Source organism: Erinaceus europaeus, chromosome 8, assembly GCF_950295315.1.
Source record: "Erinaceus europaeus chromosome 8, mEriEur2.1, whole genome shotgun sequence".
In the NCBI taxonomy this organism is placed as follows: domain Eukaryota; kingdom Metazoa; phylum Chordata; class Mammalia; order Eulipotyphla; family Erinaceidae; genus Erinaceus; species Erinaceus europaeus.
In genome coordinates, this window is record NC_080169.1 from 124811448 (window position 1) to 124827076 (window position 15629).

General features: G+C 60.5%; 1 protein-coding gene and 1 long non-coding RNA gene across 7 annotated transcripts in view; both read left to right on the forward strand.

Annotated features, from left to right (window-relative positions):
* The first annotated feature begins 2382 nt into the window (after positions 1–2382).
* UBE3C (ubiquitin protein ligase E3C) overlaps positions 2383–15629 on the forward strand; it is a 71701-nt gene continuing 58454 nt past the window's right edge. For 2 of the 6 annotated variants that reach the window (XR_009551266.1, XM_060196868.1), the window contains exons 1-2: positions 2383–2592; positions 13809–13862. Coding sequence is in view for 5 of the 6 variants with exons in the window: in XM_060196868.1 (XP_060052851.1) it covers positions 2527–2592; positions 13809–13862 (120 nt within the window). In the remaining variant the exon portion in view is untranslated. Of the gene's footprint in view, positions 2593–13808; positions 13863–14939; positions 14999–15145; positions 15278–15629 lie in introns of those variants that run through there. The other 4 variants (XM_060196864.1, XM_060196866.1, XM_060196867.1 and 1 more) reach the window with 3 other exon arrangements.
* On the forward strand, positions 9647–10896 carry LOC132539965 (uncharacterized). Its single transcript, XR_009551267.1, has 3 exons — positions 9647–9805; positions 10003–10017; positions 10216–10896. It is a non-coding gene; the product is annotated as an uncharacterized LOC132539965 (long non-coding RNA).

Below are 15629 nucleotides of genomic sequence, written 5' to 3' on the forward strand. Positions count from 1 at the left end.
TCTAGGTAAGGCTGGGGCACAGGGTCTGTCAGCTTCCAGCCCTGGCAGCCTCACATTCAACCCTTACCACTATGTGCCACAGCTTAGCTGTGCTCTGGTCTCTGTCTCATAGAAATCAAGTAAATCTGGGAGTCGGGCGGTAGCGCAGCGGGTTAAGTGCATGTGGTGCAAAGCACAGGGACCAGCGTAAGGATCCCAGTTCAAACCCCGGCTCCCCGCCTGCAGGGGAGTCGCTTCACAGGTGGTGAAGCAGGTCTGCAGGTGTCTGTCTTTCTCTCCTCCTCTCTGTCTTTCCCTCCTCTCTCCATTTCTTTCTGTCCTATGCAACAAGGACAACAACAACAATAATAACTATAACAACAATGAAAACAACAAGAACAACAAAAAGGAAATAAATAATAATAAAAAGAAATCAAGTAAATCTTTTTAAAAAGATTTTATTTATTTATTAGTGAGAAAGATAGGAGGAAAGAGAAAGAACCAGACATCACTCTGGCACATGTGCTGCCAGGGATCCAACTCAGGACCTCATGCTTCAGAATCCAAGGCTTTATCACTGCGCCACCTCCCGGACCACCAAGTAAATCTTTAAAAAAAGTCTCCAAAAATGCTTGAAAATCTTCCTGTAGGGATCCCACCGTAAAACCAGTGCTGCTTGATGAGCAGCTTCCCTGTGGCATGAGGACAGATGGTATCGCCAGAAAAGTGGGCTCACAGGGGTTCCAGTGGCAGGGACAGTCCCCTCAGCGTGGGAGGGGCACAGGGCGTGGAAGCAGGAGGTGCCACAGTGGTACCCCGGGTCTCTCTCACCCACAAGTAGATGCACAAATACAGATAGACAATTATACAGATAAATAAATAGGTAAAATAGGTATAGATACACAAATGGGTAAATAATCAAATAGCTGGATAAATAGGTAGGTAGATAGATACATGATGGGTGGGTAGACTGACAGATAGATGACAGATGATAGGTAGGTAGGTAGATAGACAAAGATAGATGATAGCTAGATAGATGATAGGTAGGTAGGTAGGAAGATACATAGAGTGGCAGGGGTAGGTAGCATAATGCTTCTGCAAAGAGACTCTCATGCCTGAGGCTCCAAAATCCCAAGTTCAGTCCCCCACACCACCATCAGCCAGAGCTGAGCAGTGCTCTGGGGAAAAAAAACAAACAGGGCGTCGGGAGGTAGTGCAGCGGGATAAGCGCAAGGACCGGCGTAAGGATCCCGGTTCGAGCCCCCGGCTCCCCACCTGCAGGGCAGTCGCTTCACAGGCGGTGAGGCAGGTCTGCAGGTGTCTGTCTGTCTCTCCCCCTCTCTGTCTTCCCCTCCTCTCTCCAATTCTCGCTGTCCTGTTCAACAACTATAACAATACTAATGGGGGGGGGGTAGATAGCATAGTGGTGATACAAAGAGACTCTCATGCCTGAGGCTCCGAAGTCCCAGGTTCAGTTCCCCGCACCACCATAAGCCAGAGCTGAGCAGTGCTCTGGTGTTTCTCTGTGTCTTTCTCTCTGTGCATCTCCCTCAAAAATATAAATAAATAAACAAAATACTTAAAAAAACAATACTAGTAACAACAATAATGATAACAGCAACGGTAAACAACAAGGACAACAAAAAGGAGAAAAAAATAGCCTCCAGGAGCAGTGGATTCCTACCCTGGAGGCAAATAAAGAAAAATAAAAACAAACAGGTGATAGGTAGGTAGATACATGATAGGTAGATAGATGGATGAAGGATGGATGATAGGTAGGTATGTAGATAGACAACATGACAGGCAGCAACACCTATCTATATTCGCCTGTGGCTGGCCTGCATTTATTTACTGACCCAAGCAGCGCTCAGCTCTGGCCCCGCCCCCGAAGTCAGGGCCGCGCCCTCGCACCTGTCCGGCCCCGCCCCGCCCCAGACCCTGGCCCCGCCCCAGACCCTGGCCCCGCCCAGACACAGGCCCCGCCCCAGACATTGGCCCCGCCCCAGACCCTGGCCCCGCCCAGACACAGGCACCGCCCAGACACAGGCCCCGCCCCAGACACTGGCCCCGCCCCAGACACTAGCCCCGCCCCACACTGGCCACGCCCAGACACTGGCCCCGCCCCACACTGGCCCCGCCCAGACGCAGGCCCCGCCCAGATAAGGCCCCGCCCAGATGGTGGCCCCGCCCCAACGGGCTCTGACACTTCCCCGAGGCTTCGTCGTGGCCCCGCCCCTCTAGGCTCGGCCCCGCCTCCCGACCACGCCCCTTTAGGCCGGGCCGCATTCCGACTTTTCGAGCCGCGTCGCCGCGGTTACGTCCTCCCGGCGCGCCGTGAGCGGCGTGCGCGCGCACGCAGAGAGCGGCCGCCGGAAGCGGCGCTGCGCCGGGGCGGGGGCGCGCGCGGCGGCGGCGGCGGCCATCTTGGTCTGAGGCGGCCGCTCCCGGAGCCGGCGCGGGTTGGCGGAGCCCTCGGCCTGGGCCTCGCGCTCCCCTCGGGCCGGCGGCGGCCCGCGCGGCCGCTCCCCGATGGGCTAAGCCGCGACCATGTTCAGCTTCGAGGGCGACTTCAAGACGCGGCCCAAGGTGTCCCTCGGAGGGGCAAGCCGGAAGGTGAGCGCGCGCGGACCCGGGGCCAGGGTCACAGCCGGGGGGACAGGGACCCGGGGGACACACAGACCCGGGGGACACATAGACCCGGGGGACACACAGACCCGGGGGACACACAGACCCGGGGGGACAGGGACCTGGGGGACACACAGATCCGGGGGACACACGGACCCGGGGGACACACAGACCCGGGGGGACAGGGACCCGGGGGGACACACAGACCCGGGGGACACACAGACTCGGGGGACACACGGACCCGGGGGGACAGGGACCCGGGGGACACACAGACCCGGGGGACACATAGACCCGGGGGACACACAGACCCGGGGGACACACAGAGCCGGGGGACACACAGACCCGGGGGGACACACAGACCCGGGGGGACAGGGACCTGGGGGACACACAGATCCGGGGGACACACGGACCCGGGGGACACACAGACCCGGGGGGACAGGGACCCGGGGGGACACACAGACCCGGGGGACACACAGACTCGGGGGACACACGGACCCGGGGGACAGGGACCCGGGAGACACACAGACCCGGGGGGACACACAGACCCGGGGGGACACACAGAGCCGGGGGACACACAGACCCGGGGGACACACAGACTCGGGGGACACACGGACCCCGGGGGACAGGGACCCGGGAGACACACAGACCCGGGGGGACACACAGAGCCGGGGGGACTGGGACCCGGGGGACACACGGACCCGGGGGACACACGGACCCGGGGGGACACACAGACCCGGGGGACACAGAGACTCGGGGGGCACACGGACCCGGGGGGACAGGGACCCGGGGGGACACACAGACCCGGGGGACACACAGACCCGGGGGACACAGAGACTCGGGGGACACACGGACCCGGGGGGACAGGGACCCGGGAGACACACAGACCCGGGGGGACACACAGACCCGGGGGGACTGGGACCCGGGGGACACACGGACCCGGGGGACACACAGACTTGGGGGACACACGGACCCGGGGGACACACAGACCCGGGGGACACACAGACTTGGGGGACACACAGAGCCGGGGGGACAGGGACCCGGGGGGACACACAGACCCGGGGGGACAGGGACCCGGGGGGACACACAGACCCGGGGGACACACAGACCCGGGGGACACACGGACCCGGGGGACACACAGACCTGGGGGGACAGGGACCCGGGGGACACACGGACCCGGGGGGACACACAGACCCGGGGGGACACACAGACCCGGGGGGACAGGGACCCGGGGGACACACGGACCCGGGGGGACAGGGACCTGGGGGACACAGGGACCCGGGGGACACACGGACCCGGGGGACATACAGACCCGGGGGGACACACAGACTCGGGGGACACACGGACCCGGGGGGACACACAGACCCGGGGGACACACGGACCCGGGGACACACGGACCCGGGGGGACCCACAGACCCGGGGGACACACAGACCCGGGGGACACACGGACCCGGGGGACACACAGACCTGGGGGGACAGGGACCCGGGGGACACACGGACCCGGGGGGACACACAGACCCGGGGGGACACACAGACCCTGGGGGACAGGGACCCGGGGGACACACAGATCCGGAGGGACAGGGACCTGGGGGACACACGGACCCGGGGGACACACGGACCCGGGGGACACACAGACCCGGGGGACACACAGACCCGGGGGGACACACAGACTCGGGGGACACACGGACCCGGGGGGACAGGGACCCGGGGGGACACACAGACCCGGGGGACACACAGACCCGGGGGGACAGGGACCCGGGGGGGACACACAGACCCGGGGGACACACGGACCCGGGGGGACAGGGACCCGGGGGGGACACACAGACCCGGGGGACACACGGACCCCGGGGGACAGGGACCCGGGGGGATACACGGACCCGGGGGGACAGGGACCCGGGGGACACATGGACCAGGGGGACACACCGACCCGGGGGACACACAGACCTGTGGGGACACACAGACCCGGGGGGACATACAGGCCCCGGGGGACAGGGACCTGGGGCGACACACAGACCCTGGGGGACAGGGACCCAGGGGGACACACAGACCTGGGGGGACACACAGATCCGGGGTGACAGAGACCCGGGGGACACACAGACCTGGGGGGACACACAGACCCGGGGGGACATACAGATCTGGGGTGACAGAGACCCGGGGGACACACAGACCCGGGGGGACAGACACTGGGGGTGACAGATAGCCGGGGACAGGGCATTGAACCAGCCCCGGTGCAGCTTCCGCACTGAGTGTCCAGTCCCGAGTGACAGGCTGGCCACCTGCGGGGTGGTGTGGAGTGGTTCCCGGGGGCTCCGGGTGCGGTGGGGGCCGAATCCCGTGCAGCCTCCTCGGGACCCTTTCGGAGAGACGGGAGACCCCCGCCCGGCCGGTGGGGCCCTGGACGTGTCACCCTCGGGGTTCTCCCCCCCACACACTGGCCAGCTCCCCCCTGCCCCGGGGGTGCCCGCCCCTCCTGCTGACACTGGCCAGCCCTGGTCTGGGGCAGAGCCTGGAGGGGGCCCTTCCCGCAGGCTCTGTGGGCCGGCAGCTCACCCCCGCTTTCCCTGCTGTCCCCGATCTCTCATCTGTGGAGACCCGCCTGCAGTGGCCGCCTCTGCGGGCTTTGAGACGCTGATTCAACGGGGACTTGGCTCACTGGAGAAGACGCCATGCGTCGGTGTTGGGGCTTCTTTAGCGCCCGGGGGTGGGGAGGGGGTTAACGCACCAGAACCTCACTGGGCATGCAGTGCCAAGGCTTGAACCTAGGACCCTCAGCTCCAGAGCGTCACCTCCCTGGCCGTGCCCGTGCCCGTGCCCGTGCCCGCGCCCAAAGTTTTATTTTTTAACTTTTTTGATATTTACTCATTTTCCCTTTTGTGGCCCTTGTTTTTTATTGCTATTGTAGTTATTGTTGTTATTGTCGTCATTGTTGGATAGGACAGAGAGAAATGGAGAGAGGAGGGGAAGACAGAGAGAGAGGGGGAGAGAAAGACAGACACCTGCAGACCTGCTTCACCGCCTGGGAAGCGACTCCCCTGCAGGTGGGGAGCCGGGGGCTCGAACCGGGACCCTTACGCCGGACCTTGGGCTTTGCGCCACCTGAGCTTAACCCGCTGCGCCACCGCCCGACTCCCCGGGGTGCTGTCTTAACTGGTGCTGTGCTCAGGTGTGGACCTCGTCCTTTCCTGGACCTCCTGTCTGGGGCTGTCCTGCATCCGCTCTCCCGGGCCTCTCCTTCTCCACCCGCTGTGTCTGGTCTCCGGCCGCCCCTGGGAGGCGAGTGGAGGCGCTCCCAGAGGGGGTCCGGCCGGGGCCGCTGGGCAGCCTAGCCTGTCAGTCCTGTCAGTCCTGGTTTCGAGGTTCTGGGGGAGACCCCATGGCTGGGCTCCCTTTGCACCTGATGTGGAGTGGTTTCAGGCCCGTCCCTGCTCTCGTGCACCCTTAGCCAGTCCTTCCTTCCGCCCTCTGGCCCCGCACTCCACTCTGGTGGCTCCTGACCCCAGTCCCCGGCTCCCTGCCCCCAGCCCCTGCCCCATGTTCCTGGCTCCCAGGCCCTGTCCCACATCCCTGGCTCCTGCCCCCCAGCCCCTGTGGCCCTGCGCCAGCCCTGGCAGTGAGTGTCTGCGATGCTCCTTTCGGGGTGTCTCTCTCCTTCTCCGGCAGGGTGGCCTCCAGGGGAAAGGTAACGGGCTGGTTCTTTCTCGCTCACGACGGGGGTGACACGAAGTAAAAGACACCAGGGGACTCTTAGCGTGAATCTAGAATCTGAGTCCTTAGAATCCCAGAATCCTAGAGTCCGTTTATTAGCAAAATTGACATGAGTTAAATAGCAAAGCAATGGAGGGAATTATTGTTGCAATATGACAGAAATTACAGGTCTCTTAACGGTCGGCATGCCCCTAAGGTAGGGGGCTGGTATGACAGGAATTGATGAGATACAAGACAGTTATTTTCCATAACACAAGCAACTTAATTATCCAAAGGTATTTGAGAGAAGCATAGGGGTTAAACCCATAGGGTGAGACAGAGAGAAGATGGATATCAAAGAGCCATATAGTTTGGAATTTCTCTTGTCTGGGGTCTGAGGGGTGTGATGAAGTGTGTGACAAGGTGTGTTCTTCTGTGATCAGAAGGTGACTTTGAATGACTGAATCTGCGGCCATGTGGCCTGCGGTTAATGGAGGGAAGTACTGGGGTATCTGTGGGCCTGAGAGTCAAGAAGGAAAGAGCCAAGTCTGAGTTTCCCCCCTTACGCTCACCTCGGTTGAGAGAGACTTACCAAGAGATTATCTTCTCAGACCTCCATCCAAGGACGGGGGTGGTTCTCCCTAAGCTCTGTCAGGCTCACTCTTGGTCCCAACATGCTCCAGCTCCCTCCCTCCCTCCCTCTGGTCCTCCGGTTTGGTCCCTGGGGGTGTCTGTGCCGCCTGCAGACTGCCCTGGAGTCAGAGGAGGCCGGCCTTGACCGAAGTCAGCCGGAGCCTCGCCCACCCGGGTCTGAGGAGACGTTGCTGCTGGCCCTCTGCGGGGCGGGTGGATAGCACAGTGGTCACGCAGAGACCCTCCTGCCCGAGGCCCCAGGCTCAATGCCCCCCACCATCAGGAGAACCGAGACACTCAGCAGAGGAGGCCGCACGCCCTTCGCCTGTCTGTGTGTCGACTTCACGCTCTGTGGGCTCTGGGGGGGGGGGGGCCCAGAGCAGGGCCCCAGGACTCTGGCCCTTAAGGTAGCCTCAGCGCCCTGCCCTGCCCTACCCTGCCCTGCCCAGCGGCCAAGCCTCCTGAGAGGTGATGGCCGCACTGTCCCAGCCCCGGCCTTCTTTCTGTTACTCAGAGGCGGGCGCCTGCTTCCTCCTCCCCTGGGCTTGAACCTGGGGCCTCAGAGCCTCATGCACAGTCTGCGGGGCCTCCTTGCCGGCCCGTGTGCAGGCTCCTGCCGAGACCTCGCCCCTTCCTTCACCCATAGCCCAGGCAGGCGGAGTTGCGGCCGGCCTTGCCGTGGCTGGCAGCGGGTCCTGCACAGAGGTGCCGGCTCCCGGGACCTGCGTGACCCCCAGGTGACCCTTAGGCCAGACTGTCACTGTCGACTGACTGTGCTGCAGAGGGAGGCGGGACCAGAGCGGCAGTGCTCTGAGGCCTCACCTGCAGGGTGGACCTGGGCTGCTTCCCTGATGTCACTGACTCTGGGGCCATGGTGGCTTGTCCCACCCTGCTGCAGCCAGGCAGCTGGCAGGTCCCAGTGGGGACAGCAGGGCAGGCGGGGGGGGCTGCCATCCACTCAGCCAGGTGATGTCCCAGCACCCCCTACAGACGTGCTCTTGTCACCTCGGGGACACGTCCTGCTGAGGTGTGGTTGCATGGAGGCCCCTCTGCCTTGAGGGCCGCGGGGTGTCGGTGCTGTTAGCATCCTGCTGCTGCTGCTGCTTCTAGCGTTTGCCTTCTTCCGTAGCCAGTCAACAGCGTCAGGTTGAGCCTGATGTCAAGTTTCGAGACCTCCTTTGAATCTGGAGAGGTGGCAGTCGTTGACTATGTGGGTCATAGTCTGTCTGGAGCCGCAGGGGCAGTTCGGGTCGTCTCTGGCTCCCCAGCGATGGAACATAGCGGCGCACCGGCCATGGCCTGTTCGATAGCGATTGAGGAGGGCCCGATCATAACGTGCCAGGTCAAAGCCGGGTTGACGCTCGCAGGGGTCTGTGATGAGGTGTTTGTTCTTGACCTCAGCTGACTGCCAACTCTGTTTCCAAGAGTCTGGAACAGAGAAGTTCAGTGTAGGCGTAGGGGACCAGATTGGGTGACGAGACGTCAAGCGTTGGACAGGGTGGGCGAAGATATCCGCGTATATTGGCAGGTCCGGTCGAGCGTAGACGTGGGAAATGAACTTAGATGATGCCGCATCCCAACGAATATCTGGCGGGGCGATGTTGCTAAGAACTGGCAGCCATGGAACCGGGGTGGAACGGATGGTTCCAGAAATGATCCTCATGGAGGAATATAATTTGGAATCGACCAAGTGGACATGGGGGCTACGGAACCATCCTGGGGCACAGTATTCTGCAGTGGAATAGCATAATGCCAGAGAGGATGATCGTAGTGTGGAAGCGCTCGCGCCCCTTGAGGAGCTGGCCAGTCTTGCAATGATGTGATTCCTCGCGCCCACCTTTGCTGCAGTTTTTATGAAATGTTCGTGAAATGACAGAGTGCGATCGAGAGTAACGCCAAGATAGACTGGCTGGGCTTCATGCCGGATTCTCGTATCGCCAAGCTGCACATTAAGCTTACGCGAGGCCGAGGCATGGTGTAGATGGAAAACAGAGGATACCGTTTTTGCAGTGCTAGGGATTAGTCGCCATTTTTTACAGTAATCAGATATCAGAGACATGTCTTTCGTGAGTGTTTCCTCGAGGATGTCAAACTTGGATGCCTGAGTTGCACAGCAGATGTCATCGGCGTAGATGAACTTCCTTGAAGAAGTTTCTGGGAGGTCATTGATGTAAATATTAAATAGCATAGGAGACAGAACAGAGCCCTGGGGGAGGCCACTTGAGACAGGTCTCCATCTGCTAGACTTGTCACCCAGATGCACCCGGAATCTTCTGTTTTGGAGAAGAAACGATATAGTGTTGGCCACCCATGGAGGCAGGCATCTTGAGATCTTGACTAGGAGCTGTCTTCACACGTCACACCACGTCTGTGCACTTTGTGCGAGGGTGCACGTTGCCCTTTTACGCTCGTTAAGTCATACACTCACCTGGCTGGTCTTGGGGTTGTGTGAGTGGCTGGTCGGAAATGCGCCTAGGGACAGTGAGCAGAGCAGAGAGTCGGCAGAGGACTCCACGGAGACTCCTGCCTGAGGCTCTGGCTCAGCCCATCCCCAGCACCACGTTGCCAGAGCTGGAAGCCAGCCGACTTGACCGCTCTCGGTGGTTAGGGCTCTGCTTGCCCGACAGCCACAGTTCTCCCCTTTCATCTCTGTAGACAGAGAGATGGGGAGGGAGACCCCACAGCGCTGCTAGGCCTCTTCTGAAGCCTTCCCGTTGCAGCTGGGGATCTGCCGCTGGACCCGGGTCCTTGCGTCGGTGACGTGTGTGCTGCGCAGATGCTCGCCTGTGATCCCGAAGCGGTTCCAGCCGTGGGGCAGAGACCTCGTGCTCGCTGGAGCCCGGGCTGGGGCTTCACCCGGCGGAGCGTGCAGGGCGAGTTGAGGGCAGTGTGCAGCGTGCGGGGCGGGCGTGAAGAGGGCAGTGTGCAACTTGCGGGGCGGGCAAGTTGAGGGCAGTGTGCAGCGTGCAGGGCGGGCGTGTTGAGGGCAGTGTGTAGTGTGCGGGGCGGGCGTGTTGGCAGTGTGCAGCGTGCGGGGCCGGCGAGTTGAGGGCAGTGTGCAGCGTGCGGGGCCAGTGAGTTGAGGGCAGTGTGCAGCGTGTGGGGTGGGCGTGTTGTGGGCAGTGTGCAGCGTTCGGGGCCGGCGAGTTGAGGGCAGTGTGCAGCGTGCGGGGCGGGCGAGTTGAGGGCAGTGTGCAGCGTGCGGGGCGGGCGTGTTGGCTGTGTACAGCATGCGGGGCGGGCGAGTTGAGGGCAGTGTGCAGCGTGCGGGGCGGGCATGTTGAGGGCAGTGTGCAGCATGCGTGGCGGGCGAGTTGAGGGCAGTGTGCAGCTTCCTTGGCTTCCTGTCTGAGCTCTGCAAGTTGATGTGAGCGCTTTCACAAGGGTCCCCGGCTTGCTCACCACGTGGAGAGTTTGATTTTGCTCCATCGTCCTTGAACCAATCGCTTTCCCGCCGGAGCGGCCTGAAGACAGCAGGAACACGAGCTGAGGCTTAGGGCAAGGCTGTTTTGACTGAAGAAGGCAGAAGCCCAGAAGATGAGGCCGGCCGGCTCCTGGCCTGGGCCAAGCTTCGAGCGGACGTGGCCCAGCAGAACTGCAGAACCGGGCCGAGGGGAGGCGGGTCCGTGTGCTTTGGGGTTCGCGGCACAGCACAGCTGCAGGCGGGCCCATGACTCTCCCGTGGCGGCTGCCAGGCTAGCCAGCTCCTGCCCGGTGCGCCGAGGGTAGTCGGAGCCGGGACGCTCTCTGGGTGTTTGTGGAGTCTGTGGCAGAGGCCATTCAGAGAAATCCACCAGCCGCTCTGGGCGTGCAGAGCTCACAGGTGCCGTGGTGACAGACAGACAGACAAACAGAATTCTGCTGCCCGCCTGGAGTTGCTCCATGGGCCCTGCTGCTACGCGGCGGCCGGGACGTCAGCTATGTCGCTGCTGGGTGGACCATCTCCTAGTTCTTTGTCTCTTCTTGTAAGACAGAGAAATTGAGATATATAGGGGGTCGGGTGGTAGCGCAGCGGGTTAAGCTCAAGGAATGGCCTAAGGATCCCGGTTTGAGCCCCCGGCTCCCCATCGCTTCATAAGCGGTGAGTCTCTCTCCCCTCTCTGTCTTCCTCTCCTCTCTCCATTTCTCTCTGTCCTATCCAACAGCAACATCAGTGGCAACAGTAACCATAGCGACAACAACAAGGGCAACAAAAATGGGGGGAAATGGCCTCCAGGAGCAGTGGATTCGTAGTGCAGGCACTGAGCCCAGCGATACCCTGGAGGCAAAAAAAGAGAAAAGAAATTGAGATATATAGAGAGGGAAAGAGAGAGAGACCTGCAGCCTTAAATGTGTTTCCGCCAGGTGTAGTGCTGGTGCTGTGCCTGCACGACTCCCTCCTCTCCTGGAGACTTTGGACGGCCACCAGGGTTATCACTGGGGCTCAGTGCCAGAGGGACCCACACTCCTGGTGGCCGTTTTCTTGTGAAAGTTTTTTATTTGATAGGATGAGGAGAAATTGAGAGTAGAGGGTGGGAGGTAGAGAGGGCGATAGACCCTGCTTCACCCCTTGTGAAGCTGCTCCCTATAGGGGCTTGAACCCGGGTCCTTGTGCTTGGTAATATGTACTCAGCCAATGTGCCAACAATACTCAGCCCCCACACCTTTTTTCTTTTTTTCTTTTTTCTTTCCAGAGAGGTAGAAAGAGACGGGATAAAAGACTGTGCAGCACTGCTTCACTGCCAGACGCGTCCCCAGTACAGGAGTCCCCGGGACATCCCTGAGGGCGCGGCCAGTCTGGGGCCTGGCGAGGCGTCTGTTCCCCAGCCCCACTGGGCGAGCAGGATGGTTGTACTTAGAGAGAGACCACTGGGTGCTGCCTCTCGGCTCCCAGAGTGTGAGCACTGGTCCCACCACTTTGCAGCCTCCGCCTTGAACGTCTAGGCACCTTCCATGTCTGCACCGTTAACGCACCAGCTCGAGACGCCGTGTGTAGCTGTGTGTGGGGGCTGGGGGGCATTGGACCCGGGGCCTTTGGCATAACCGTACGCTGTCTCCGCCCTCACGATGGTCGTGGCGGCCAGGGCAGATGGCAGTGGTGCCTCCAGACAGGACTCTCCCAGCCTGGCATCCCGGGGCACAGCTGCAGAGCCGCCACAGTAGGGGCGGGAGTAGGAGGCGGGAGGGAGACCAGCCCGACAGCCGGGCTGCAAGGACGCCGGAGGAGCTCAGTCCAGGACGTGGGAGTGGAGCGGGCGGGGGGTGACGGGCTTCTCCGGCCTCGAGGGGGGTCTTAGTGTCCCGGGCCTGGGTCTGCACCTCGGCTACCTACAGAGGTCTGCTCCTGCGAGCGGGGACCACCGGCCCACAGCTGCGCTGTCCCCTGCCATCTCCCGAGCAAACCGGAGGCTGGCCTGCCCTCGGGGCTTGCCGTCCGTGTGTGTGCGCGATGCTTCTCTCCCTCTCCCCTTCCTGGGTGAATCGGTGGGGCAAGAGTCTGTTGGTTGTAGTGCTGAGGTGTGTCTGGGACTGCCTGACAGACGGACAGACGCGGAGCAGGGGAGCGGGCCGCTCAGGAGAGACAGGCCCTGTCTGGTCCTGCCTGCAGCTTCCGGGTGATTCTGTCCCGCCTCCTGTTCTTGCTGGCTGTGGGGGGCTGCGACGGGGGCACGGGCTTGAGCCTGCCTTCCCTCTGCGCCAGGTCCCTCCGGGTGGCTGTGAACGTCTGTGTGAGTGCCATCGCCTAACCGGGGCGGGGGTCTCAGGCTGGAGGCGTGGAGCTGAGGGTCCTGCTCTTCGAGGCTTCTCGAAGCCAGCAGCAGCTCTGGGGACGGAGAAGCCCCGGACGCAGCGCTTGAAGGCTCTTGCTCAGCTCAGGATGCAGCCCAGGGCTGCCGGTCTCCTGGCCCCGTGGTGACCTGCGTCAGCCGGGAGAGGGGGAGGGACAGGGCACCCCTCCAACCCGCTCAGCCGAGCAGTGCTGGGCTTTGTCCCTCTCCACCCTCCCCCGCCCCTCCTGTGCGAGTAAATGCATCTTTCAAAAACCTGAGTGGGGCTGGGTGGTGGTGGCACGCCTAGCTGAGCGCAGACATTTCAGTGAGCAAGGACCTAGGTTCGAGATCCTGCTCCTCACCTGCAGGGGGCAAGCTCCAAAAACAGTGAGGCAAATCTCGGGTTCCCCCTTCTCTCCTCCTCCTCTCCCTTATCCAATTAGAAAGAAAGGAAAAATGTCTCTCAGGAGCAGTGGATTTGTAGTGCCGGCACCGAGCCCCAGAGACAACCCTGGAGGCAATTGAAGAAATAATGACATAAATAGGAATAGCAAGGAGCTGTTGACTTTCTGAGCGAGTTCAAAGCACTTGGGCGGGGTGGGGCGGCCGGCCTGGCTGCCAGCGTCAGGCTGCGGTGGTGCCAGGTGTGGGGACGAAGCTGAGGGCGTTTCCGTGGGTAGTGGAAACATGCCCTCTCTTCATCAATCAGAAATTCACTTCAGAATCTTTCAAGCCTCAGTTGTGCCTTTTTTGTTTCAGTTCCTGCCATGTACCAAGCAGTTTTGTTCAAAAGTCCGTTTTCCTTAAGGCGAAAAGAAGCCCTTTGATTGGGTGTGACCTTCAGGCATTTCCAGCGTGCCGTCCTTTCTGTCGGAGTGGCCGGAGCTCTGCCTGTCGCTGGGAGCAGCGTTGCGGACGGGGCCCGGGTGCCCCGTTCCCGTTGTGGGGTCCGTCCACAGAACGCCGGGCAGCCTCCGCCTCTGCCTGGCGCCTGCCCTCCGGGCTCCGCCGCCTCATGGCCACTCCGAGTTTGCCTGTCCTTTGGGTTCTGTTGGGGTCCAGCACTCTGGGATTTCAGATTAAGAGCGTTTTTGGAATTCGACGTCATAACCTTGTCGGTCTCTCTTTTTTTGCGTTTAGGAAGAAAAGGCTTCTCTTCTGCACCGAGCTCAGGAAGAACGAAGGAAGAGGGAGGTGAGCAGTTCTGACTGGTGCCCCGGGCTGCTGTGCAGGGCCGTGCGCCTCTGGATCTCCAGCAGATTTCTGTTTGGGAAGTGGCGAGCTTACCAGCGCTTGCTGCTGCTGGCTCAGGAGGCTCTGGGGCGCTTATTGTCCGCGGGTCACAGCGGGCGGGGAGTTAGGTCCTGGCACGGCTGCGGCCCTGCCCTGCCCTGCCCCCAGGTCACAGCGGGCGGGGAGTTAGGTCCTGGCACGGCTGCGGCCCTGCCCTGCCCTGCCCCCCCCCCCAGCACTGAGAAACAGAAGAGTAGCTCGTGACGTTGTTTAATTCTCCATATTGTTTTTTTGGTGAATCCTTTTTATTTATGATTTCCACATATATATATATATATATATATATATATATGTTTTTTTTTTTTTTTTTCGGGAGGCAGGCGGCAGTGCAGCGGGTTAAGTGCAGGTGGCGCAAAGCACAAGGACCAGCGTAAGGTTCCCGGTTCGAGCCCCCGGCTCCCTACCTGCAGGGGAGTCGCTTCACAGGCGGGGAAGCAGGTCTGCAGGTGTCTGTCTTTCTCTCCCCCTCTCTGTCTTCCCCTCCTCTCTCCATTTCTCTCCGTCCTATCCAACAACGACGACTTCAATAATAACAACAACAACAATAACCACAACAACGAAAAAAGGCAAGGGCAACAAAGGGAAAATAAGTAAATAAAAAAAAGTTTGGGAAAAGATAATTTAGTTTTTGTTGCCCTTGTTTTTCTATTGTTGTAGTTATTGTGATTGTTATTGATGTTGCTGTTAGATAGGACAGAGAGAAACGGAGAGAGGAGGGGAAGACGGGGGAGAGAAAGACAGACACCTGCAGACCTGCTTCACCACCTGTGAAGCGACTCCCCTGCAGGTGGGGAGCCGGGGGCTCGAACCAGGATCCTTACTCCGGTCCTTGCGCTTTGCACCACCTGTGCTTAACCCACTGCACCCAACCGCCTCTTTATGTTTTCCTGTTTATTTATTATGGTATGGAGACAGAGAGAAATTGAGAGGGGAGGGGGACAGCCCTGCTCAAGCACTCGTGAAGCTTTCCCCCTACAGGTGGGGGCCGGGGGCTTGAACCTGGGTCCTCACACACTGTAATGTGTGCGCTTGACCCGGTGCGCCGCTGCCTGATCCTGTCTTTTTGGTGAAACCTTAAGCCTCCTTAGCTTGTGTAGATCTGTCTTGTCTTTATTTATTTATTTATTTTTAAAAATATTTATTTTATTTATTTATTCCCTTTTGTTGCCCTTGTTGTTTTATTGTTGTAGTTATTATTGATGTCGTTGTTGGATAGGACAGAGAGAAATGGAGAGAGGAGGGGAAGACAGAGAGGAGGAGAGAAAGACAGACACCTGCAGACCTGCTTCACCGCCTGGGAAGCGACTCCCCTGCAGGTGGGGAGCCGGGGGCTCGAACCGGGATCCTTATGCCGGTCCTTGTGCTTTGCGCCACCTGCGCTTAGCTTAACCCGCTGCGCTACTGTCCGACTCCCTCTGTCTTATCTTGATGGCCTGCATGTGCCTTATCGGGACATTGTTGAGAGCCTTGTGACCGTGGGGCGCAGGCCCACTCCTGCCTATGGGCCGGCGCCCTGGGTGTGACCGGGAGGCCCCAGGGGCCCCCGTGTGTGCCCACTCTGCTGAGGCACGGGCACCCTGTCCCTGTGCGTGGGGCGCTCTCTGCACGGTAACTGTCCCGGAATCCACGCGGCCCCTCGGCTGAAGTCAGAGCCCAGAGAAGGGAGTT